The 25711-nt window shown below is 45.6% G+C and overlaps 1 protein-coding gene across 1 annotated transcript in view; it reads right to left on the reverse strand.

The window, feature by feature from the left end:
• The window catches only part of URI1 (URI1 prefoldin like chaperone), a 43303-nt gene extending 38542 nt beyond the window's left edge, over positions 1-4761 (reverse strand). The window contains exon 1 of the mRNA XM_082489178.1: positions 4562-4761. Coding sequence (XP_082345304.1) covers positions 4562-4633 — 72 coding nt within the window. The 5' untranslated portion in view covers positions 4634-4761. The remainder of the gene's footprint in view (positions 1-4561) is intronic.
• Between the last annotated feature and the right edge of the window lie 20950 nt (positions 4762-25711).

Raw genomic sequence — 25711 nt, forward strand, 5'->3', positions numbered from 1 at the left:
GAAGGTAGAAACAAGCAGTCACAGAAACCCCCTAGGATTAAAAAGCTGTTCACCAAATTAAAGTTATCCCCTTCCTGGACAACTCACGTGACCATTAATGAAATGTCTGAACAAGCGACTGAGACTGTTGCTCACAACTGCTCTAACTTGCCATGAGCATGGCCACAGCTCAAAGGGCCAGCCGAGTTTCACCCATCGCTGGCTCTGCACTTCCCTTGTCACATTCGTGCTGGCATTTAATGTGACCACTTTGGCATGCGTTACTGGAGTCCTCTCATCCCACAGCAGTCTGATCACAAGTGTTAGTACAAAAGCAGTGGAGGGATTCACCTTTTTCATGGCAGTGAAATTGCAGCCTGTGCTAACAGACAACAGGAACCACAGAACCAGCAACTGCACAGCGCAGTCCAGTATCCTAATGCCCCACTAGGAAAAATTTAAGTCTTAGTGCAGTTGCTGCTCTGAGGGCCTCAAGATGGCAAGCTCCGAGCTAGCATACCCATCTGCAAGACTGGAGCTTCAGATTAAAACAAAATACAATTTCACAATCTCAAAGGAGGAAAGAAATACCTGAGGCAAGGGGTACTCAATCTTCAATCTGAGAAGACAAGTTATAACTTCTGGAATGGGGACCTGCGAAGGTACCTTTTAAAAAGAAATACAGCACATGAAGCTTCAGACGGGTCCTTTTAAAAAGGAGCATGTCAAACCAAGCTTCAGATACTCTGTTAACTTTTCTCAAACAGTTGTCTACTGCACTGGTGTCTCGCACCCAGGCTTTCTCTAGATGGATGCAGGCTGGAACAAGTGCAATATCCTGCGAGACACTGCACTGGAAAACACACTGAATCTCACCTGCGGAGCCTGCAGGCAAGCACTTCCAGATTTCCAGTGGCTCCTGCAGCAGCATGAAGAGTACAAGACCCTACTCAGTCTTGCTGCTCTTTTTCAGACTGCAGGAACAGCTTTAAAACTGCCAAGTTGCTCATTTCATAGCACAGATATCACTTGAAAAAGACTGAAGACAGAAGCAGCCAGCCTTAAAGTAATTCATATAGGAAGAAGAGAAAACAATTTAAAAGAGCATAAGTTTAGGATTCTGTGATTGGTTTCCCCATAACCCACCTACAAATTGTTTAACTGTTAAAAAAATGCAAGTACCTAGGATCTTGCAAATGATTTGAAATTAAAGATCATACACGTCCACCATATAAAGTCATAAAAATTAAGAGTATGTCATAATACACTCTGGCCAATGAGTTATGGTAACAGCTGCACTAAATCTAATTGTGGTTTGTTGTCATGATGAGTGACAGGAGAGTCACTTCCTTGTCCTAATTTTCCTAAAAGGAAAATAAAAAAATGTGTTTGTCAGTGCAATGCAAAAAAAAAAAAAAGAAAAAAAAATCCTATTGCCAGCTAACACTGGAATCCTTTCGATTCTCCATGCCTGTGTTTGCACTCCGCAAATGTCTCCTGGGTCTAATTGGTTCTGTAATGTCTCCCATTACGCGCATCTTCATCGCATTGCTCAGAAACTATAGAACGTATCAGCCCACTGTAAATTCACTGTCTACACAAGTCTTACCAAATCATACAGATCTGACTTGTCAACTTCCTGTCAGTTAGTAATCCCAACCCATTTGATTGTAGGAATAAATGTATATCAAATATTATGTTTAAATGTAGGCTCTGTAGCATGAGAATCCACCTTCTTAAATATTCATTTTATAATTCCTGTACTAACTTGCAGTAGATTTAACGCAGTATTTTCAGCTAACATATATTGCTTTTGCAAGTAATCCATGATACATACATTATATTCTTCTTACAGAAATATTCAAAACTTTACACAGGCACTGTGCTTCCAATGATGGTCTTTATCATGAAAATTACTAGATATTCTTCTATAATTTATCCCCAAGATACACATTCTAAGCCATGTTTTTATACAAAGTGCCTTTAGTGGGAGCACTGAAAATTGCTTTTAACAGTTTGGTCTTACTATCACTACAAATTAACAAGATGAAATCTGTCCAACAGGCAAGCAGTCCTAAACAAGAATTAAAATTACTTTTCAGCAGGGGTCCTAAACCTGGAAGTTGAAGCCTCAATCAGATCAGAGATAGAAAGTCATGAACATCCTGTTCTTTTAATATTTTTTAAACAGGAAGGAAGCCTCAGTTCACATGTTCTCCAGAGCAGCTCTTTAGAACTTAAAAGCTCAAACTTGTAGCTGAACCAGGGTTGTACAATGGCCCGGATGTTAAAATCATCAACTCCGATTCAAATATTATCTTTAATTCTGCAGATAGGTAACGCTGTATTTCACTGTTACACTAAAGGTTGCATTCAGACTAATGGGAATAAATAGCTTTTTTTATATTTAATCAAGCGTCACTGGAATAGCACAACATCACAGTAATTAAAAGAAATATATGTGCCTGCTTAAATGCCAGTATATACATACAGTTCTGGTTACATAACTTTACTATTTGTTACAATGCTCATACTACGAATTACTAGTTTACCAAAGTAACGGATAACTAATTCTCCCTCATCTTTGTGCCAAGACCAAAACATGAGCCTTTCACTTCAGTAATTTTCTGAGAAAAATATGAATCTCTGAAAAGAGGCAGCTAAAATGAAAAGACCTCCTCCATCTTAAAATACAATATTTTCGTAACTGAAAATACTGTTGTAATCCAATTATATATATTCATTGCATAGAGGGAAAGTCTACTATATCTTCATCATGACACTCCATTGTAACCAAGATATGTAGTTCTTTAGTACAATTTCGTATTGAAGCTGAAGTGTTCAATTTTTTTTAGCCAATTTGCAGAAATTATGTAAAGTTTCCCTATGATAAAATATAATTTTGGTACATCAGCCTAACAGAGGCTTAATTAATGGTCTCCTGGGCCTCTTTTCCACTGGAGCAGATCTGTTTAAGAAGTCTCTTAAACTTGCTTACAGAGGGGTCTTATCATGAACTGGGAATAATTCTACGTGGTTATGACAGACATTGGCTTTACACATTAGGCCCCACTGGCACTAATATACCAGAGAAATTATTCTTTGCCAAATTCTACCACCTTGAAAACTAACTGAAGAAGCTGAAGGGTTACTATCACCAATTATTGGTATAATGGGTTACTCTCTCCGTGCAGAATGGATGATGCAGACTGTTCCAGCAGATCCTCTTACTTTCCATCCACATTAACTGTCAGTTGGTTACGTTCATCTTTTAGTAATGATCTAGTGTGCTACTCAGAAGTAGACACATTTTTGTATGTTGTATTCTAGACAACGCACATTTTTCACACCACGTACGTGTTACTTGGTTTTCTTACTCCTAACTAAAGCAGCGTGTGAGAAAGCAACACACACTGAAGACAAAAGTCCTCTGTTATAACTGAGGAGCTCTCATGTGCAGCCTGGATGCAGCTTTAAAAAATGTTAATCATATGAGAAAAACGAGCAGAATAATTGAAAGGCTTGCAGACTGGGCCAATGTCCTCGTGCCAATACTACACCGCATGTAACTATCCATTCCATAGTCACTCCTGTACCCACAGAGAGCTTGCTGCAGGCTGGGACTTATGAGCCCAGAATCACCCTCCTTATGTTGGGGGGGGGCACTCGCCTTAGATGGGGAGTGTAAGCTGCTGGAAGAGGTATCTCGAGTTTTGCGCTACGGCCTCATGTGGAACCAGCCTCCAAATTCTCAGGGATCAGTTCTGCAGAGGTTTGGCTCTCTCAAACCCATTTCAAATGCAATCAAGGCTTTTTAAAGCAAGCCACAAACGAGTTAATTTTTGAAGCTCTTCAACTTGGCCCGTAAGACACCCCAGCCCAGGGACACGGCTGGGCCTCGCACGGGGCCTACCTGCAGGGCCACCTTTCCAGAAGGTACGAGACTGGAAAAAACACGGAGGGGCGGGAAGAGGGGGAAAACCAGGCGTTTAAGGGGCGCCGTGGACGGGCGCTTTACGCGGAGGTAACCGTCACGGTCCCCAGGGCGTGTCGGGTCACCATCCCCGCCGCAGGGCGCGGGCTCTGCGCGGCCCGGCCCGGGCCCGCCGCCTCCCGCTATCCCCGGCCCGGCGGGCGCCGTTCTAACGGGCACGCCGCCCGCGCCGCGGCCAACGGCGCCCCGCGCCCGCCCCGCAGCGAGCGCCCCTTCTCCCCAGGAAGGCGGTCTCCCGGCGGGGGAGCAGACGGCCCGGCCCGTTCCCGGGGCTCCTCCGAGCCCCCCTCCGGACCCGGCCACGATCCCCCCTCAACTGCCAAACATGACGTCAGCGCCGTCACGTGCCCTCCCGCCGCGCGCAGGCCCCGGCGCGTGCCGCCCCGGGGGCCGCCATCCCGGGGGGGGGGGCTCCCCGCCCGCCCCCACCCCCCCCCCAGCCCGGGGGAGCCACCGCCGTGTCGTGTCCGTCTGTCCCCCCCCCCTCCCCCCCAGCTCCAGCCCGGCTCGGCCCCCGCCGCCCCGGGCCCCACCGGCCCGTGCCCCCCGCCTCACGCAGCGGCCCGGCCCGGCGTCCGCGGCCTTTACCTTTTCGTGCTCCTGGCGGAGGCGGCCCACCAGCGCGGGGCTGAGCGGCGAGGCGCCGCCGGGGGCCTCCATGCCCGCCGGACCGGCGGTCTCTGAGGGGGCGGTGAGGGGGGGAGAGGCGGCCGGGCCGGGCCGGGCCGATCTCCTCAGCAGGGCGAATGAGTCCTATAGAAATGTTTGTGGAGGACGAAGCGCCGGGTCCAGAGCCGCATCCACGCGGGGCCCGCCGCCGCCTGGGCCCGGGGCGCCGCTGCCGGGGGAAGCATCTCACACTCGCATTCTGGGCCGCGCCGCCGCCTGGGCCCGGCTCCCGCTGCGCCGGCGGGCCGGGAGAGCGCCGGCAGCTCGGTGCCGGCCGCCGCCTGCCGCCGCCTGCCTGCTGCACTCTGGGTAGCCAGCCCAGCCAGGCGGCCCGCCGCGCCGCGCCCGCGGGAGGCACCCGGCTGCGAGCCGCGAGAGGCGGGCGCTCCCACCCCCGGCCCGGCCCGGCCCGGCGCGGCGCCCACGGCCCCGACGGCTCCTCCGCGCTGCCGCCGCGGCGGGCTGGGGGCGGTGAGGGGAGGGGGGGCACGGACGCGGCCTACCGGCCCCCGCCACGGCGGCGAGCAGCCCCCGGGGGGCGATGGGCGGCCTCCCCCCGCGGCAGGGCCTGCGCCTCGGCCTGCCCGGGGCCGCGCCTGCGGGAGTGCGGGCCCGGGGCGCCTAGGCCTGAGGTTCGCAAAGTCGACCCATCGTCTGTAACGCGTTCTGATCGGCCTACAATAATCCTAAATACAACTAAAAACGGAGCTATATGTCTCTCATAACAGGGAGGTGGTGTCACAATAACCGGTCTCGTAATGCCCGCTCTGTAAACTAGAGTTTACATTGCCGAGACGTCTGACGAGGAATAAACAGTGGGCTGTCGTGACCTGAAGGATTGCAAAATGGTTTTAGGTTCGCTGAAATCTCTTAGGGCGGCACTGGGGCCTGCCTACCTGGAGGAGTTAGTGCGGGGGAAGCGGGTGGCAGACAGCCCCTCTTGGAGTACCACAGAGTAATCTATGTGAAGTAAATTCATTAGCTAATTTCGTGAATGGCATTAGACACGTCCAGAGTAACACGTCAGTAAGGCAATGGAGCTGTGCATTAACGGCGTGCCGGTTCGCAGCACTGCTGGGCACCAGAGTAACTTCACGTGGTACTTGACTGGCTGCAGCAATTCTAGCAGGTGTATCTTAGCGTGTAGGCACTAAACACCACATAGGTGGGTTCAGTTATAGACAGGCCTCATGTTTACCACCGCACCTTTCCCTAGAGCGAACACGGGTTTGTGAACACCCAGCGTGTGTATTTGCCAGCTCACTAGAGGGGCTTATATGTCTCCCGTCAGTGCCTGGCAGGCATGTCGTAAGATAGAGGTACAAAGGTGCATCTTCCCCGCGTTTAGATCAGGGGGTTCCTTCTGCAAAAGAAACACCAGTTCCTTCCATGAGCACAACTAACCCTGTATACACCACAAAACAACTGTTTGTGTTATATACATGGCATAGTATGTGCCGTGCGCTTTTCTGAATCCAGGTTCCCATCCCCCTTAAAGACCTTGTTAAAGCTCTACAGATGAAGAATTTAGAAACAATTTTCAAAGCATGGTTACTCAAGCTGGAAGTTAGCTTTTAGCCAGACTTTAATATAGCTTCCAATATTGCAAATAAAAATTTGCAACTGCAGATGGCTAGTTTGGTTTATGAAATAACTACATCCATAATCTTCAAGAATAATTGAAAGTTAGCTGAAATCTCTGGCGCGTATTTGTCACCGAGGGATTCTGGATCCTCTGAATGGACAAGAGACATCTATATATTGCCATTGGAAAACAGCCCACCAGCAAAAGAGTGTCTCAAGTTTAAATAGGTTATACAAATCTTGTGATCCTTCTAAATGGTCATAGTAAATAAGTCCCTTTCGTCCTGATTAGAACCTCTTCTAAACTTTTCTGCAGTTAACAGCACTCACAGAGGAGATACTACAAATACAGGTCATTTTAAAATGCTCTAGTTTGGTCCCATTTCATCTCAACTCAATTGGAGGACAAAACAGATGCACAACATAAAGATGTAGATCTTATTTAAGATTTTATTTTTTTGCTTGACGTAAGAAAAAAGCACTTAACTAACAAGAGGACCCACAAAGTAGGAATTTTATATCGCAAGACACGATTTTCTAAGTAGAATGTAAAGGCATGGAATCATTTCTCTTGTTCCCTGCTCCAAAGACGTTGCCATTTCATGTGCCACTAGTACACCACTTAGTCACTAAATGTATTGTGTTGAAGACTTCTGACATTTGGCCAAAATAAGAGGCTACATCATTATCAGAGTAATGACTGCATGCATTTGGTTGTACTGACGATAGTATGGAATAGTTTACTGGATCCTTCTGTACATTTTGTTTTTCATCTGCCAATGAAGAAATGCTCTAATAGTGACAAACAGATGGGAGACAGCGTTTGCCAAAGAGGAGTATGAAGCCTGTCTCTGGGTCACATTCTTTTGCACTTATAACCTGTACAAAACCATTGTCACCAGCAAAACTCTACGGAATACAAAATAAATCAAACTGAAATCTGGCCGCCTAAGCTGCAGATTTTTGTTTACTTGTTTACTACATTAAATCTTTTAGATGCCCTACCAGATGATTTTCATAAAACCTTAGGGAAAACTCTGGAGAACTCTCTGTAATTAAGTGAGGGAAAGGCAAATAAGCAAAGCTTACATGTTCTCTTCCAAGTGGATGGCTTAGCAGTCAGCAGATACTGTACTGCAGCCGAAGATGTGGCTGTTGGCAGACCAGAACCCAGGTTACCTAGGTTGGATGAGCTTTTGAGAATGAGAAATCAGAATCATGGTTTTGGTTTTGGTACAAATGTGTCAGCTCTGCCTGTGAGAGCAGAGGATTAGAACCAAGGATTTGGACAGGTCAAGCTAAGTTTGGAGTAGAGAACCTCACACCAGGGCTATGGGTCAAAAGACACTCTTCTCTGGCAAAGAAGTCTCCACCTTCTTCCATACTCCGCAAAGAGGGTGAGCACAACAGAACAGGAAAATGAGGAGAGGACAAAAAGAGGAGACAAATGGGGGAAAATGCCCCAGCCGGTCTTTCTGCTGAGAGAAATAAAGGTGAAACCATGACACCTCTGTTTCATAAGACCAGAAACTTAGATCTAAAAGGATGGATTGCAACAAAAAGTCACGGATGAGGACAAGAGGGTTAAGAACCACGTCATCCTTGGCGCTCACGCATGTGTGCACATACATGCAGAGCTACACAAAGAACAATGGTTGCATTTGGATTAGCTGGAAAATGGATACTGGGGAAAAGTGACAAAAAAGAGTTCATAGTTCATTGTTATCAACTCGGAGAATAAGTTATCCTGAGACAGACCTCCTGTGAGAGGAATACATCTTTGGAAAACAAGACACGACCTATGAAGACCACCTCTGTTGTCAGCACATGGAGACACTCTGATAACATGAACAGTGAATGAACTCCCCAGGCCAACAGCAGACTCCCTGATCTGCTTTAGGAAAATTTCATACTCGGTCTTCTGGCATGAAATGGACATGCTACAACTGTTGGGTTTTTTCTTGGATCCAACTCTGAACTAAGTGTTTTCAGGTGTTGGGGTTTTAACCACAACCATTACAGCATAGTACATCACTATGGTTGTGGACAACCTGCCTTCTACAGGGCTGGCTACAGGATTTCAATCAAGGCATAGCACCAATTCTAATGGACAGCGTGTGAAAGATTTTGCTGCAGTTGGAACCAAACAAAACCAAAACCAAACAGTATCCTCATGTTAAAGCTAATTCATAATCAAAATGCTGTAAGACCAGGTCCATCTTAGAGTTTTATATAGTTCTGTCTGTAACAGTCACTGTGCATGCTCATTTTGAACTTTTAGCAGCTCTAAGTTCCTTTTAAAGATTAAAAGCCATTCTTTGTTGCTGTGACTTGCCAGGAGGAAAAGTGCACCAGCAAATATTTAAGAATAATTGTCACTGCTCCACCAGCAATAATTGAGGGTTTTTTCTGTCCAGAAATTTTATTCTGAACAAAACCACCATTAACTTTTCTAATGAATATTTTAAAGGTTGCAGATACGGCCTTTTGGAGCTTCCTCTTGCAAAACGTTACAGCCACGAGTCTCCCTCCATCGGTAAATCTGGAAGGAGACCCAGTCCCTCTGGGCTCAGTGGAACTAGAGGAGTGAAACCTTGCGGTGCTGGCAGAACCGTGGCCAAAGCCTGCATCTCCTTCAGCGTAACCAGTCTGAAACGGATGGTATTTTTTGTGTTTGAATAGTGACAATGGGAGTCAAACTACTAGACACCTTTCATTGTCCAGGCATAGAACGAGTAAGGTTTTTAAATGATTGTTGGTGCAAAACATCAGCACACAATACATCAGCATGTTCCTCTCATCTGCCTTTTCTCAGTAGAGAAAGATGAGAGGCTTCAGGGATGACACTAACATGCTACTCATTTTTCAGTTACCTACTTAAACACCTTAACACATGCTTGAAATGTATTTTTAGGGGCACTAGGTGACAGCTAAGTATTTATTTGCTCAGTGTCACCAACTTATCCTCTCCTTTGCCATCCATCCACCCAACTATCCCATGTTTAACACTGGTGATCTGAGAATCATCAAACCAATGCAGCTCAGATTCAGTTTTGGGGCAGGATCATGTATTAAGTAGGTTGATGTTCATTCCTCTGCAGGGAGAACAAGGAGCCTGATTTTCTGTTACGTTAAGGTTGAAGCTACTGGACCTTGAAGTCCATCCAGTATGTTGCATTTCTACACTGGTAGTGATGAAGAGAAGCCTGAAATTGCATATTAGACTCAGTTAAGATACAAAAAATAGTCAGAAATTACCCATACATATGCACACACGTATACACATTACCACACATGTCTGCGAGCAGCTATTTAAGGAAAGCTGGGACAGACTATAAGCTTTCTGGTGGGACCACCTATAGAAGTTTTATTTCCCGATCCAAAAGGCGTCTATGTAAAATACAAGGTATCTTTGGAAGGCGAGATAGCCAACTATTAGTGCGCATTATGCTTGGATCTTATTATGTGTTTGATAACAACAACACCACAATTTTTTTTTATGCTACTATCATGCCATAAAGCTCCCAGCCCCTTGCAGCCACACAGCTGACTGTACCCCAGCTTTTATACCGTGAGTGCTGTCCTGGTTGGTTTAATACATGAAAGTTGGATGCTTTACTTGTACGCTTTGTAGTTGCTTCTGCCATCTTTGATTAGTATCACCTGGAAATCCCAGCTTTTCTGCATGTAGTCACACCCAAGAGGAAAGCCTGACTCAGAAAAGATTAGCGTCACTTTGCTTTTTCCCCTCATCTTTTCTCTGTAAAGGAGGGGAGCTTTCTGATCATGGCAGTGTATTAGTAAAGATAGCCTAGATAGCTGAATACCTTAAGGGCCTCAATCTCGTCTCGTGTGTCCCAGAATTAAAGCTGGTATGACTCTGTTGACTTCAGTGGTGATTTATACCTGCATTAGTGAAAGGAGAATCAAGTTCTGAGGCTTTTATGGGGGATACTATGAAATTTGTTCCTTTAGCTTGTTAAACACTCAGTACCAAATTCACGTTTCCATTAAAGAGAAGATCGTGACGTTAAGGATGTCTTCCTCCCTAACGGTTTACTCCTTTGCTGAGGTGCCGAGGAGGGCGGCAGAGGGAGAGCAGTCCTTGCCCAGACCCAGGGAGCAGGTTTCGAGGTCTCCCCCACTGCAAACACACCACCTCTTTTCTGGTGTTTGGATGCACAAACTCTCTTCAATTTAGGAACTGCCAAATGTGCACGCACAAACCAAAGCCGGTAGCACATAAAATTTGCAGGAAGGTCTGCATTTCACTTTCGCAAGCTGAAATAGGCTGTCAGACTTTGGCCCATGACAGTGTGTTTAATACAGGTCGCAGGTCAGGTCTGGGTGTGAGCCTCCTGGGTCAGACCCATGAAGAATTCTCAACCAGAAGTGGCCTTGTTAAATAGTCTGTTAGTAGGTATATTTTTCTGCCAGTTATTGGTCAAGAGCAGGTTATACACCGTTATTTTTTGCTGTAGCAGAGGCAGCCAGTTTGACACTGTTAAACCCTCAGAAAGCTGTTCCTTTGGTTTCCAATTTGGAGGCCCAAAAGGAGGTGTGCCTGCTAATTGGGTATTTCACACCGCCTTGTTTCAAAGTGATGAAGTGGCATTTCTTCTCAACAAGTGGATTCTCTTCTGTACACTGCAGCAAGCCAACATCGCAGCCTTAAATTGCTTCCCAGACTTTTTACCTGAGTTTCTGGGGCTGAAGTAAAGCTTGTAAGCACAAAGGTTGGGTTTATCATTACTTTCAATTAATAACTTTGTCTCTTTTTAATTGTAATTTCTTATTCACTTCAGGGAACTATTTCCATATATTTACATGTACTTATTTATACACTTTAACAAATGTAGTCACATGAAAATATTGTGTCCAGTTTTGGGCTCCCCAGTTCAAGAGGGACAGGGAACTGCTGGAGCGAGTCCAGCAAAGGGCAACTAAGATGATTAAGGGCTTGGAGCATCTGCCTTATGAGGAAAGGCTGAGAGAGCTGGGACTCTTTAGCCTGGAGAAGAGAAGGCTGAGGGGAGACCTTATTATGGCATACGAGTATCTAAAGGGTGGGTTGAAGGAGGATGGAGCCAGGCTCTTTTCAATGGTTCCCAGTGACAGGACGAGGGGCAATGGGCACAAGTTAGAACACAGGAAGTTCCGTTCAAATACACGGAAACAGTTCTTTACGGTGAGGGTGACAGAGCACTGGCACAGGCTGCCCAGGGAGGTTGTGGAGTCCCCTTCCCTGGAGAATTTCAAGACCCGCCTGGATGCAGTCCTGAGTAATGTGCTCTGGGCAATCCTGCTTTAGCAGGAGAGTTGGACTAGATGATCTCTAGAGGTCCCTTCCAACTCTGATAATTCTGTGTGATTCTGTGATTCTGTGAAAACAGGGCATTTCCCTGACAAGCTTAAACCCATTTCCTTATCATCCAGCTTCCTTTTCATTTTGCCTTTTGTTTTGTTTCTTGACATTTATTCTATTCCAAAACACTGCATTTTGTTGCTAAAGACATCTTTGGTTTCCTGATGTCCTACCAGTTTTGTTTGATTCCTCTCAATAAAATTCCAAATGATATTGAGCATTACATTAATTTTTAAGAAAACAACTGGGATAGGACTATGACTAACTGAAGTAAGCTAGAAATCACTGTCCTCTACTTCTGCTGCTACAAAACCCACAGCATATTACAATTCACTCTGGCGTATCCTTTCTTAAGCATGCAATCCCAATTACTGAGACAGTCCTCACAGCTTCAGTGGAAGTACTTATATGATCAGGGGCTCTCCTCAAGGGAGAAAAAAAATCAGATGACTCGTCTAAGAAAGTTTCTCTGGAGGCTCAATGCTGAGGAGACTCCTAGCACAACTTGAACTCTGGTTTGTTGGGGTTTTTTTTTGTATCACCAGATCAAATCTGGCCTTGGTAATAGTGAGAAATCATTACCATCTGAATTCTAATCCATGGCATATGTAATCGGGGCTGGGTGGTCTCATTATAACTTCTAGGAGAGCAAACCTCATCTCATAAACCACCACTGCAGGTGGCACTTAAAATGGAGGTCTCCAGGCTCAGCAGTGTAAATCCAGTGCTTTTTACCACTATTAATTCACACAGTATCTTTTGCAAAGAAAACGTAGGAAAATCAGTTACTTTTGTATTTTCTGAACCCTGAGGATTTCCACTAGCTGCTTATCATCGTTATTTAGAGGAAGGAAAAAAAAGGCTTTAAGTGCGTACTGCGTGTGGAATGATGTAAACTGCAAGTATTTGAGCAAACCTCAGCGAGATGACCGCAGCCATTTAGGCTAGCGGTCATGGGCCCCAAAGAGGAGAATGCTCCCAAAGATGCCATCTGTGTTTTCAGGACACACGTACAAATAGATCCGATTTTATACAACACAAGAAATTAAGATTGATTAGACTCCTTCTATGCAAAAGATAAAAAGGCATTTCCGCATCCTTTGGCATATCAAATGTAACCGATCCAGTTGACTAATAGTTTTGGAGACATTCAAACTATTTAATCGACCTCAACTGGGCACCGTAACAATTTACAAGATGAGCCTTAATCCAGGTCTGTTTACACGCATTTATTGCGGTACATTGGAAGGAAGTTACTGCCTGGCCATCTTACCTCGCTTCTGTTTGAAAGTACCATTCGAACCTGGTCCACTCTGCTACAGCAACAGCTAGCAGACATCCTCGAGCTGGCATCTCCGTGGTTTAAAATTTGCATGGCAGATTATAGCTAGCCCAAAGGAAAGCCCAACTGACAGCCAAAAACATCATCACCCATGGTGGCAGGACTGGAACAGCCCTTCAGACCACCCGCTCCACAAGATTTTTGATAAGTAGTGGTAGCTCAATGAAGGGCAGATGCAGCAACATTTACCATTCTCGGAACGCAAAGTAGGTAGGGATGACTGTGCATGAAGAACCCCCGACTTTGGAGCAGACAGGTTTGCTCTTGGCTAAAAAACAAGTTTTTGACATGAGAGGGCCCCAATAGGGGAGCTGCTGTTTGCATCCAAAAGCGATGCTGATGAACAGAGGATATTATTGTAGTTCAGTGAAGAGCAGATACTATTTTTACATTTGATTTCAATGTATTTTTTTTTTTCAAAAGCATCTAGAATTTAGGAAACGTGTATTTATATATAATAAATCAAAATAAGTGAGGAAGTGACAGAATAAGGAACTGAAGACTTTCAATAGTATGTTTCATACTAAATTTACAAGAGCACAAATGCACAAAATCTTAAAGGCCTCCATCCAACAAAGCACTTACATGTATACTTAATTTTAAGTCTCCCTACAGTCACGCTTTGCTGAATTGAGGCATAATAACGGTAAACTTCTAGGCCAAATTCTGGACTGAATTCAGTAGATGCAGATGTCTTTAAAAGGAAACAATATGTGTATGTAGAAAGCACATCTCTAGACACGCATGCCTGATCACTTGCATTCGTGTTCTGAAATTGTCAAAACACATGAACATTTGTTTCCCCAGATTTAAAATACTTGCCTTATTTAACACGGAGCCACAGAGGTGCTTTGCTCTGCCAGCAGGAAAAAAAAAAAAAAAAAAAAGTCTCTGTCCAGAAGACCTTACAGTCTAAAGGTTAGACAGATGAATTAGCAGGTAAAACATAGGACGGGATGAGAACGGAGGAGAGCTAGAGTAATAGGCTCACACGGTTATTCATTATAGACATGTGCATTTTGTGGTTGCCAAGTTATAAGTTTTAAATATAGAAGTTTACTTTTATGTAGAAGTAATAATTATTAACAGAACACAAATCTTAAGGGGCTCTACAGATCATTTTGACAATCCAGAGTGAATGGGAGTTTTGCCACTCGTTTCAATAGAGTCAGGCTTTTATTCTGAGTCTCTCTTTTAACCCATATGTCCCCAAAAGAGAGCGTGCACAAATCTTTATAGCCCAACCAGGGCTGGCCTGACCTGGGTCACTTGGAAACTTGGGTGTAACTCTTACTGTCAGAAGGAGAATGTGTCATTCATCGCACAGCTGTAAACAGCAGCACGCCGAACAGCAACAAACCCTTCTCCAGCCCTTCTTTATAGCCAAGCCTCCTAATTAACCCCGCTAGCATCCAGAAGCCAAGGAGGAGACTCTCACAGAGGAGGAGTTGCTCCACGACACCTCACCTGCAATTCTGCAGTGCTTTTCCGAGACAAAGGGCACGTGGAAACACAGAACTGCTAGGTAGGAATGGTCTGGGCGGATGGCCATGCTCCGAGCTCTCATCCGCTCCTGCACACCCCAGGAACCACTAAGGCTGCATACCCCTGGCTCGCGTAGGAAAAGAGACCTAAAACTGTCAGGCAGCAGCTTTCACTATTAACTTTCAGTTTTGAAACAGCTGAGAAGTGGAGGCTTTGAGGAAATCTGGGTCCGATTTTTATTTTTGCATAAACTGCCAGGGAAATAAATCACAGAATAATGATTTTCAGTAATTTTTATAGGAGAGCTGACAACTCACTGTGGTGACTCAGTATTTGCAGAGTACTCTACAATATTGTGTAAGCACTTTAATTTCCTCTGTGATTAAAAGAATTCAAGGGATCTGGGCTTTTTCCCTTTAGCACTTTGGAGGTGTTTCAGCGTGAGGTGGGAAGAAGGTAGCAATGGACAGACTTCATTATTCTTGTTGCAGTAGACACTTTTAAGGAATCATGCAAAGTTACGTGCAGTTAATATTTTTCTAATATTTCAGAACTTGTACCCCCCACCTAAGATATATAAAATTCACTTATTACAGAGATAAACTAACCTTTATAAAACCACTGGTAAAGTTGGAGCAATACACGGCTTGGTCATGCTCTTGGCCAGGTTCAGCGGACCTGTTGGGGAGAACAGAAGCTTTCCAGAAAGATGATTGTAGTAGCAAAACACATTTGTAGTACTAGCAAAGAAAAACCCCTAAAAAGTCTTTTTTTCTTGTTGTTTTTCTTTTTTTTTTTTTTTTTTTAAAGAAAAAAACCCTAATCTGCCAAAAAAGCCCCCAGCAAAGTCAAAGAGGAGGCTATGACGCCTCTCTAAACCGAGGCACAGGCTCCGTGGGCTCTCAGGAACGAAACTGGCATTAGTTCAGTGACTTCAGCCCGGCTCCGCGCTGTCTGAAAGGTCCATTCACAGGGAAGTTAATGCAGTATCTTAGCCTGAATTACCTCCTTTTTATCACTGCCTCCATGCTATTTAGATATAGATTTTTTAGTTAAATGTACTTGTTAAATTTTAATGCTCTTTTGAAACACTGATGAATTCAAATCCCACTCTATGCAGCTTGCTGGGTCCAAAGAGTCACTAAGCGGGAGTAGAGCTGTACTCAAGCCATGCTGAAGTCGTTTAGCTACAGCAGAGGATCTTTTTAGTTTCACCAGCCAGCTAATAAGCTTTAACTAGTTAGCAACATCCCATTTTATTCTTATAAAACACTCTGGTAAGCTGTGGCTGAAGCAGATCTTCCCCCAAATTGCCCTACACTATAATCCAATTTGCTCCCTTCCCACCAAGGCAGATCTTCAGAACCTACAGACGCTCGGCGGGCTGCAAGAGACAGCCGTGCCCTCATCCAAGGGATTGCGTAGGCAGTCACTGTCCCTTTTGCAAAGGCAAAGCTGAAGGCAGCCACCACTGAGTACACACAGCTGCAGTGTATTTGCCATATTGCACAAACTCAGGCTTTGGAGAAAGTTAACTCTTAACGTAGCAATGATAGGAGCAACCAGATATTATTTGGGAACGAGAGGAAATAAATACCGAATTCTTTTGGTTGGGACGATGCTTTGTTATGCAACTGAAATGCTAGAAGAACAAGGAACCGGTAATTTCCTCTTGCACTCACAAGACAGCACCAAATATTTGCTGAAGTTCAGCTGTGATGGACAAGGCAGTATAATGCAGAGGTCTGGGGATGTTAAGGCAAGAAAGGACTGTTAGATCAGCTATCCCAAGTCACACAGCAAAAGCTGCTAGACCACCAAAATACCCTTGCATTAAGTTTAATGCTTGTCCTTTGATTAACAGCACCTACATAACTAAAGAATATCGTTGAGAGACATCTTGCGGTGGTCTGAAGACACCAAGACAGGTAGAACCCATCACGAATCCCAGCAGAGAGTTCCAGCGGGTACTTTGAAATGGCGGCTTTATTTCCAATTCCAGCTTCAGTTTTCAGACATTGCTGCTTCTGACACGTTTCCCTGCTAGGTGAGAAAGCTCCCTAGTACGCTGTCTTTTTTTCCCCATGAAGGTGCTTATACATTATAATTGAGTCACTTCTCAACCTTCTTTCCATAATGAAAGATAGACTAAAACAGCCTGTGGCCTTTAGAGCGTAGGCAGGTTTCCAGAAGAGTTTATGAAGGAGTAGAAGAAGTCTTAATTTGACTACTTACAGCGCAGTATCAGTCATCTCCCTTTTCAAACTTGCCAGAAGCTTTTGATTCCTTTTGGAAAAAGCTATATACTCACATTAAAAAGCACGGAAGCATGTATCGGTTCAGATAGCCCTTGGTCTCTCAGCCTGTTTTTGGTAACGAGCACAATTTATGACAAACCAGTTTGGAATCGCATAGCGGGTAGAAGTTTAAATCTTGTCTAAATCTAAAACTCTAGTGCTTCTTCTAACAGCGGCTTTCGTTTCACTGAAGTATTTTCTTTTCATAGAAGTGGATTTCAACTAATCTTGCTCAGATTTGAGAAAACCCTTTGCAGATCCCTGTGTCATTACAGACTGTTTGCAAGGGCTTGCCGCTGACTGTTGCCCCCCACCAACATCTCCTGGAGGGACTGCCTGGATCTCTGATACGGAGCTATTTTTTGAACACAAGAGCCAGCGTGGTTTGATGGGTGACCAGCACGAGCACCTACGCATGATCCTGTTATTAGAGAAGGCGTCGGTGTGGAAAAGCAGGTCGCACCCTCGGCAGCACATGCAGCATCCCCCGAGTGCCGTGCCTCGGCCACCCCTCCTGCGAGCCACCCGCTCCCAGGTGGCCGTTTGCCAGCAGGCCCCTCACACGGCGACCTGGTCCCTACCACAGAGCACACGATGGTTATCCAAATCCATCCCGTGCCCTCGCCGGTGCCCATTTGGGGCTCCAGCCCCTGGAGCTGTACCCAAGAGCTCCATACAAAAGCCATTCTCCCCCTTTCCCACCCGTAAGAGCGGCTCTCCCTGCTCATCACCTGAGACCCATTTCCCTCAAATCTAGCGGGGGAGCCTTCCCAGTCCCTTTTTGCCTTGCTAGCCCTCATGCCTGGCCTGTGGCCACCCTGCACGGGGCCACGCAGAAGTGACGTGACTGAGCCACCGGTAATCACGGCTTGTAGGAGGAAAGCGCTGCTCGGTCTCTGACACAGCACAACCAGCGGCATCGCAAACCCTGTCAGGGCTTCCCTGGCTGGCATTCAAACCATACCTATTATTTATGGATACCCCTTTTTAAAATTAGATGATTACAAATTAGAAAATACACGTCCTTAAATCTGAAAGTGCAAAAAAGGGGTTACAAATGCGCTAAGTCATTCTTTTATGTGACCTGAATAATTATGGAAACTGTAAGAGTTGCAATTTAAAAGGATTTTCAAAACACATAATCTTTCAAAACACACATCAGTAGAAGGTCATCTGTGACCCCTGCATTGTGCGGGTTTTTCTGATAGAGTAGATAGTCCTAAAGTAAGATGACAGCTGCCCTCCCATAATTAAGTAGGAAGCCGAAACAAACAAAGCCACCCAAAATATCAATATCAAAGTACACTCAAATGGAGTCAGCACAAAGATAAGCACTACGCTTAAACCTCTACAAGATGCTGTATCTGATCTTAAAGGAAGACGCTGATTTTTACTGCAGACACAATACATCTGTAATTATTATATACTACAATTATTATAGCAGCATATGCAAATCTTGTACTTTGCAGCATGAGACTCGACTGCTCACGCGGCCGACTAGTTTGTGCGGTCACGGTAATCACAACGCAAGCAGGAGAGAAAACTGCACGTGCACGTCCGTCTCCCCACATTTGGGGGCCTGGGCAGATCCTCCCTTCTGTCCTATTAACCACGTGCCCATCAGCCTCTCGTCGGAGCGGCATTTATACATTCAGAAATCAGGAGTGTGAGCTCTAATGCTAAGGGACAGGTCCCATTGTCTTCTGGCGTATTGTGTTTTCTTTGAAATGATTTGTCCTAGATTTTTAGATTAAAAAAACCAAGTATATAATTCATATATACCACATAAATTTTATATTAAAAAACTTAAAACCATACCTACAGTACTTTAGTACCTGACTTGTATATTTATGTGACTATTGTTAGAAGTGACTAATTGGGTTTGATTAGCTTCATCATTAATATTCTGTCCATAATTTAACATGCTTCAATAAAATACCCTAAAGCAGTATAATGATTAGATTTCAGGAATATGTGTTTTGCAATTAAGTTGCTCTTGATTTTGATATGCAGATTAAGAAATGGTGGTCTCATTTTAAAAAAAACTGCCCTTATTAACTCAGCAGTATACTCTGAAGATTAGGTAAGAAAACCAAGATTTTCTCTTTGTATATGCTAGTTAAAATGTATTTCAATCAAGCATATGTGGGCAAATCAGATTTGATTAGTTTAAGTTCACAGTCATTCTATCTAAATGAATAATGTGTCACCTAACATTGCAAAAATTTGATTAATAGTTTATCAGTTAATTAAAAATGGGGTTTAATTTTTCTTTTTTAGGAAAATGCAAGGTAGATATTCCTTGTCTTCATCATAAATGCAAATTATTTCAGCTTGAATCTATTGTTCCTTGTTCGCTTCTTAGCCAACTGGCAAGAAAATAAAGCTTTTAAAACGATCTCTTGTAGAGAGAAGTAGTAAAACTTTGTTTGCTTACACATATGGCTGCCAGTTGCCTAAGTTCGAGCGGGATAATCCCTGCACATCCTTATCCCTCCCCCAGCCTCTGCCGGGGCTTCTTGGAGAAGGTCTCGGACCGTCTTTGCTCCATCCCGCAGCAGGTCAGGGAGGTCTCTGCGAGTGAGGCAGCCGGGCAGGACCCACTGAAGGGTTCAGGGAGAGCAGAGGAGACGTCCTCCACTCCAGGGAGTAAAAGGCATCACGGCAGAGGGCAGGCACTACTGGCAGCCCTGGCCAGCCCCACCAGCTGCGCGCAGCAGCAGCCGATGGTCCTCAGCATCTCCTCCTGCAGTCAGCAAGGGTGCCCAGCCTCCCGCTTTGCAATGGCGACTCCTTGGGGCCACCAGCCCCTCGCAAGCCCAGAGGAGCGCAGGGGCAGGATGGCAGGTGGGAATCCAAACGAAGGGCTCCCAAGGGAGCTACTGGGCAGACTGGGTGTCCTAGTGCAGCTGCTGCAGGATCGCACCTTGTATATATATACACACACACTCTCACTCATTCCCACTAGTGGACCTCCATCCTGCTCAGCCAGAGAGGGGAGCGGGATGAAGCTGTTGGTGGTGCCTGCATTTGTGCGAGTGCTCTATACGCGTCTGATCTGTGTTGCCAGCTGTGTGTAGGTATAGATAATTTATGTGGTGTACGCAGGTGCCTACTGGGAATACACCTTCAGCCTCAGTGCTGGTTGGACCCGGGAGCGTGGAGCTGCAGCAGCCTCGCCTCTCTCAGGCTGTCAGATCCTGCTTGATACATTTTTCTCCAACATTATCTGTGGAGAACAAATTGGGAAGGGAGGGGGGATTTCCTCCATCTAAAACGCTTGGAAAGTTATTTACGAACGCCAACATTAAATAAATGCTAGTGCTACAAAAATCAAGCATGGAGAGTTAAAAACTGGCAAAGTTGAGGTTTCCTTCGAGACCTCAGTTCGGTTACTTGGTGCAGCCACATCATATAGTTTCAATTACATTCTCCCATATTACACTTTCTACAGGATTTTACATTATCCAGTGCACAGCATGAATAGCGCTCTCTGAATTAGCAGGCGTGAAACATGTACATCTACACATGACATTATCCAAGTACACAATTTAAGACGCTTAGCAGAGTCCCTTTTAAAGATGCTCTTAACAGTCCCCGTTATACCCTAGGGAAAACAGCCAGGACTTTAACAGGGAAAATAGGACAGCCTTCACACTGCAGAAAGCAGTCACAAGAGGTGCCTCTCGTCACTCAGGCTGAGCGTGGGACTGCCACGCAGGGCAGCCTGTGTGCCGCCTGTAAGCATCGCCGTCAGAGCAGGTGAGACAGGCGGGATGGTGGTTTCTCTGGTAACTGTTCAGTGACTACCAAGAAAACTTGCCCGCTTTTCCTCAAGAAGCCTGTTCCTTTATTTTTGTGTTTGGATTTTAATGTTAAAAACAGTCCAGAATGTTAAAAACACCTACTCCAAAACAGCCGGCTGAGCTCCTCATGCATCCGGGTTCCTTCCTGCTGCCCCCCAGCACCGTCCTCCCCGTGTCTCATACACGCTGCCTCTAGGGCTCGGAGTATCCAGAACGTCTCACCCTTTTTTCTTCCACCCAAACCTTTCAACATCCCGTCCTTTTCAATCTCTCTGCAAATCAAACCTCTTATTTTAGTCCTTATAACTGACTCTTCTGTTCCCTTCTCACCTGCGCTTTCCATACTTCATATCTTTATTTTTCTGCATAAGGCAGCCTCCCAGAACCGATCGAGAAGACTATTACCCTTTCTCCCTCCCTCTATAGCCACTATTGCTGCCACATCAGGAAGAAATCAGCTACTTAATTACAGCGTATGAGACAGATAAAATGCCAATTTCGCCTCCTATTTATAATGATCACTTAATTCTGCAGGCATCCCACAAAGAGCAGAATCTGCATGCTGGTCCCTCATATTTTCATATTGTTATTAATAATCTGAGCATGAGGGGGGTGAAAGACAGAAGAGATGAGATTTGCTGCTGTACAGTTCTACGCTGGATATCGTAACTGTAGCACAATCACCCTGTTTGTGAGCAACTAAATGTATCTATATTAATGAAACTCTGCAAAGCGTCTTGCTTTCCTGACATAAGCGGTCCCTTCCGATTTTATAGGCCATCTTCTGATTGATCAAGTAGAACACTAAAAAGGGAAAGAAAAGCCTTATTTGATTATCCATTGGATAAAAATGGAACAAAACAGTTAACAGTAATTAAACATAAAAATCTCCAACTGCAAGTGGAAATACACAATTACAGCGACATGCTCCCAGATTATATTAGAGGGCTATGAGTATCCCTGAATAATGGATCCATCAAGAAACAGAATTCACTTCAGTGGAGGCTAGGAGTACTCAGACTTCTAAAATTCAGGCTCGTAAAGACTAACACCTAGATAACTGTGTCCCTAAGACAGGCAGAAACTAATTGGTCATGGATAATAATATAACATGCTTGCCCTCCACCATTAATATGTGGGTATATTAATATATCATGGCTTCGTAACGTGGTTTGACTGGGATCTATATCAAATGATTATGTCAATGGCCCATTAAGCAAATAGTATATTAAACCAGTAGAAGAGCATCGAGTGTTTGCTCCATAAATGGGTATATAACAGCAGGTTTAGGATTTAACTCGACTCTCCAATAAATGAAATACTATATAAGCTGCAGGTTCGCAACAAATTTGATCTACCTCGTTGGTTTCTATATAGAAACAGACATGAGGAGGCATTTTCTATCCTAAGATTTGCACTGTAGCCAATTAATATGAAATATTTTCCTATGAAAAAGCCATACAAACATGACCATGTAATTCCCTTCTAACAGAAATGTTCCATTAACATTTCTGATAGAGGTCATCAATTCTTCTTCACCACGTTATTTTCACCATGTCCAGCAGCTATCTATAACACTGAGGACACCAAACATGCCTCCCGTGCTTTTTTCTCCCTCCCATGTTTGAGTTCAGCTTGCCACAGAAGTTTAGAGATGATGAAAACTCCTGGACAGGAGCCTTGCGCAGCCTGGAAACAGGGCAAGCCTCCCCTTCCCCTAGCGCCCCAGACGCTGAAAGGCAGTAACGCGGAGGAAGAGGTTTGACTTCTGCGCCCATTCCCCCTGAAGCCTCGCTGTGAGGGCTTCCAAAAAGAAAATAAAATAAAACCCACACCAACAAATTCAAGTTGTAACGTGGATAAATGGTGGCTATTTATCCATCGAGGAACGTATTAAAATTGCAACGCTTGCCTCGGTCCCCAAGCACCTATCACCGGTCCCCAGCCACACCTGGCAGAAGCTGGACTGGACCGGGTGTCAAGGCGAGAGGTGCCACGTAACAGCGGGAAAGTCGCAGAAAGAGCTGCTGCCCTCCGACACCGAGCGCGGCCCCTGGGCGCAGTGTTGGCCCCGAAGCCGCCGCAGCTGCGTGCGTTCTGCTGTACGGCCTCTGGCAGTGACCTCCCAGACCTGCCTGGCTGCGGCTTTCAGGGGGACCCCCACAAGCGGCCAGGCTGCTCTGTGCCCCCCGCTGCAAGCCAGCCGCAAAGGAAACTCCCGCCGCCTTATAAAGAAAACACAGGACTGTTTTTCAAACAAACAGAAAGAAACTACAGTTAAATTATAAAAAGCTTTAAGCCTGTGCCTGCGTACGGACCCTCCAGCAAAGCGCAGGGCTGATGCCCTTGATCATGCGGCTAAGCCATGGCGGCAGTCGCCCCCCGCCAGCGCCCGCCCAACCTGCCGATCCGGTGTACAATATCAAGAGTCACCTTTTTTTGTGTATCCTTTAGCAAAGTCATGTAAATAAAAACCATGTGGGACTGATAGACGCTATTACTCTGTAACAAAGACTTCAAAAAACAACACGGAGAGGAGGTGCAGAATCCAAGGTTCAGCCCAGTTATTATAAACTAAAAAGGAATTAAAAAATAAACTACGGAGTCATTTGCTGCGAGCCGCAGCTGGGGGCCGGGGCCGCATCTCCTCCCCCTGCACAGGCTGAGGAGGAGCAGAGCTTTGGGGTGCACAGCCCCTGCATCCCAGGGCTTGCCTGCCACTTTCGGTCCCGTTCAGATGCCCATCCCCAGTTTTGGGCAACTCAGCCGTAGGTTCCCGCCCTGGCCCGGAGGCAGGCAGGCTGCCTTCACCCGTGGCCTCCCCACTGCTCCCAGCCTTGCCACAAGCTGCTGGTGTCCCCACCACACAGGTCTGAAGCCTCCCTGACGCCTCTTCCCCCTCCTGGGATGGTTCCCCAGCTCGCTCCTGCCAGCGGATGCAAGTTACTGCTGTTCTGGTTCTCACACGTTGAGCACAAATCGCTCCCCTCCACATGTGTTTTCTGTTCACCGATACACGGACCTGGTGACAGTAATCCTCTTTATTTACAAAATGGTTAATGAATTCGGGCTCAATTTATCTCCGCTGTGTTCAGCTTTCTGGCCTCTAAGAAGTGAGCATAAAGCAGAGATTCAGACACTTCTGTTCACTATGCACAAGAGTAAAGTGCTTGAAAAGATGCAAGATAGTGAAAAATCAGTGCAGTGTCTTTCTGCCTCGCTCACGCCTGCCAATATCATTTAAAAAAATCAATAGATTGCAATTTGCATTAATTTTAATAAATTTGCATAAACTCAGGCAAATACATTGAAAGCTTTGTCCCTAACAATTTTGAAGTTATGCTGGAGCAAAATGCTAGCATTGAGAGATCGCTGCAAGCGGTTGCCGTGAGGGGTTGGTTAAAGCGGGCAAGTACTCCTCTCGGCAGCCGGTACGGCTTGGGCAGGCAGCGTGGGCACGGAGCGCTCGGGAACACCGGGCACATCCCCGGCTACGGTACAGCACGTGCCTGTTCAGAATACTGCACACCACTAGGCAGCCAAAAATGTAACTTCATGCCATTAGAAGCAAAGCAATCATTTGGTGGTAGGATAAGAGAACCCAGACTTGGTTTATGGCTGCAGCTAGGTTCTCAGGCTCAGACTTTGAGAATAGCCTGTAATTATTGTTTCACTCCCACATTTTGGAGCCCAGCGTTAAGTCCCTGAGGTGCTGATCAGCCCCGTGCCACCTGCAGTGGTTACTGAGCAGTAGATAGGTCAGGTGCGCACAAAAGTGTGGTTTGAAAGTGGGAGAAGATTTGGACTTGTGCAGGCTAACAAATCTTTCTTCCCTTGACTAAGCCTCCCGAGCAGATCTGCAAGCCCACCTACTCCAGGCTCCCCCAGCAACCTCCGAGACAGTACTTCTCTTTTCAAGAAGGTGTGTTTCTTATCTCCCAGATCCATAACTGACCCGGTACAAAATTTGTTGCGAGACCTTGAGATTGTTTTAAAAGCACCAGGTTTCCCAGCTCTCGGTTGTGTTCCTCAGCCAGAGGCGCGTTCCCTCAGCCTACAGTATAACCTGCAGAAGGGACCGTCCCGCTGGTACAAGGCACCACGCGCTTACAGGCAGGGACCAGGTAAAACCAGGCAGCGGGGGCCGTGCGGTGTTGGCAGAGAAGACCACAAGCTCCTCATCCACATCTCACGGCCCGATGTCGGCAAGCGGCAGCTCAGCCCCACCGCACCGTCCCCCACGAGCAGCTATGCCTGTTGCCTCTCGGCATAGCACGTCTGAGCAGAAACAGGACCTCTGCAAGGCTTTTAAGCCACGTTGTCCTGCAAAAGTGGTTTAGGTGACAGACAGGCGTAGCACAGTGCCCTCGAAGTTCAGCAGTCAGCCACAGGCCACGAGCTACCGCACCGGAGCCTCTGCTAAGATTTAAGGGGGAAGGAAAATATTGCTGCTTATGGGCCTAAAACCAGAAATACAAGGGTAAAATTGAAGTGATTAACCACTTTTCTGCAAAATGTGTAAAATATCATTGTGAGAATAAAATCTGCAGTTGGCTGGAATATAAATAACAAAAGTCTCGCAAATACACCAAGGCCTTCAGTGTTGCAGCTAGACCAAAGAGGAGCAGTACATTGGAAAAAATTCTTTCAAATCCAGTTCAGAGAAGCTGATTTCTGATGTTCTTCAACTCAGAGCTTAGAATATTTTTTTTTTCTCCTGTAGGAACTTACACAAAAATGACAAAGAAGGAAAAATATATAAAAAGCCAAGAAATAATGACTTTTTAATCTTTGATGATATCTACTCAGAGGGTAACTATCTGTGAGGATTGCAAAATTTAACCTATCATTTTCATAGTGACAACAGAATTTATAGATTAAAGATTTATAGATCTTAAACATTTGGAACGAAACCATCTGGCTGCGCGATAGCCAGCCCCAGACTCAGTGCTTCAATAGCTAGAGCTCTTCTCACTGAACTAAAGCCAAACCTCAAGTCATCAACAGCATCTGGCTATGATAAAGCCTTGCTCCAACACCAGCGATTCAGAGCTGCACTGCTAAATGAGCGGGGTGCGCCCGAGACGTTGAACTGCACGAAGGAGCGGTGGAGAGGCCGTAAGTGTCCCGAGAAGGCTGGGTAAGGTATCGAGAATGTGCCTCGCTGGGTTGAGAAGAGGACAACTAAAG

The sequence above is a fragment of the Vanellus vanellus genome (genome assembly GCF_965231255.1).
Source record: "Vanellus vanellus genome assembly, chromosome: 12".
NCBI lineage: Eukaryota > Metazoa > Chordata > Aves > Charadriiformes > Charadriidae > Vanellus > Vanellus vanellus.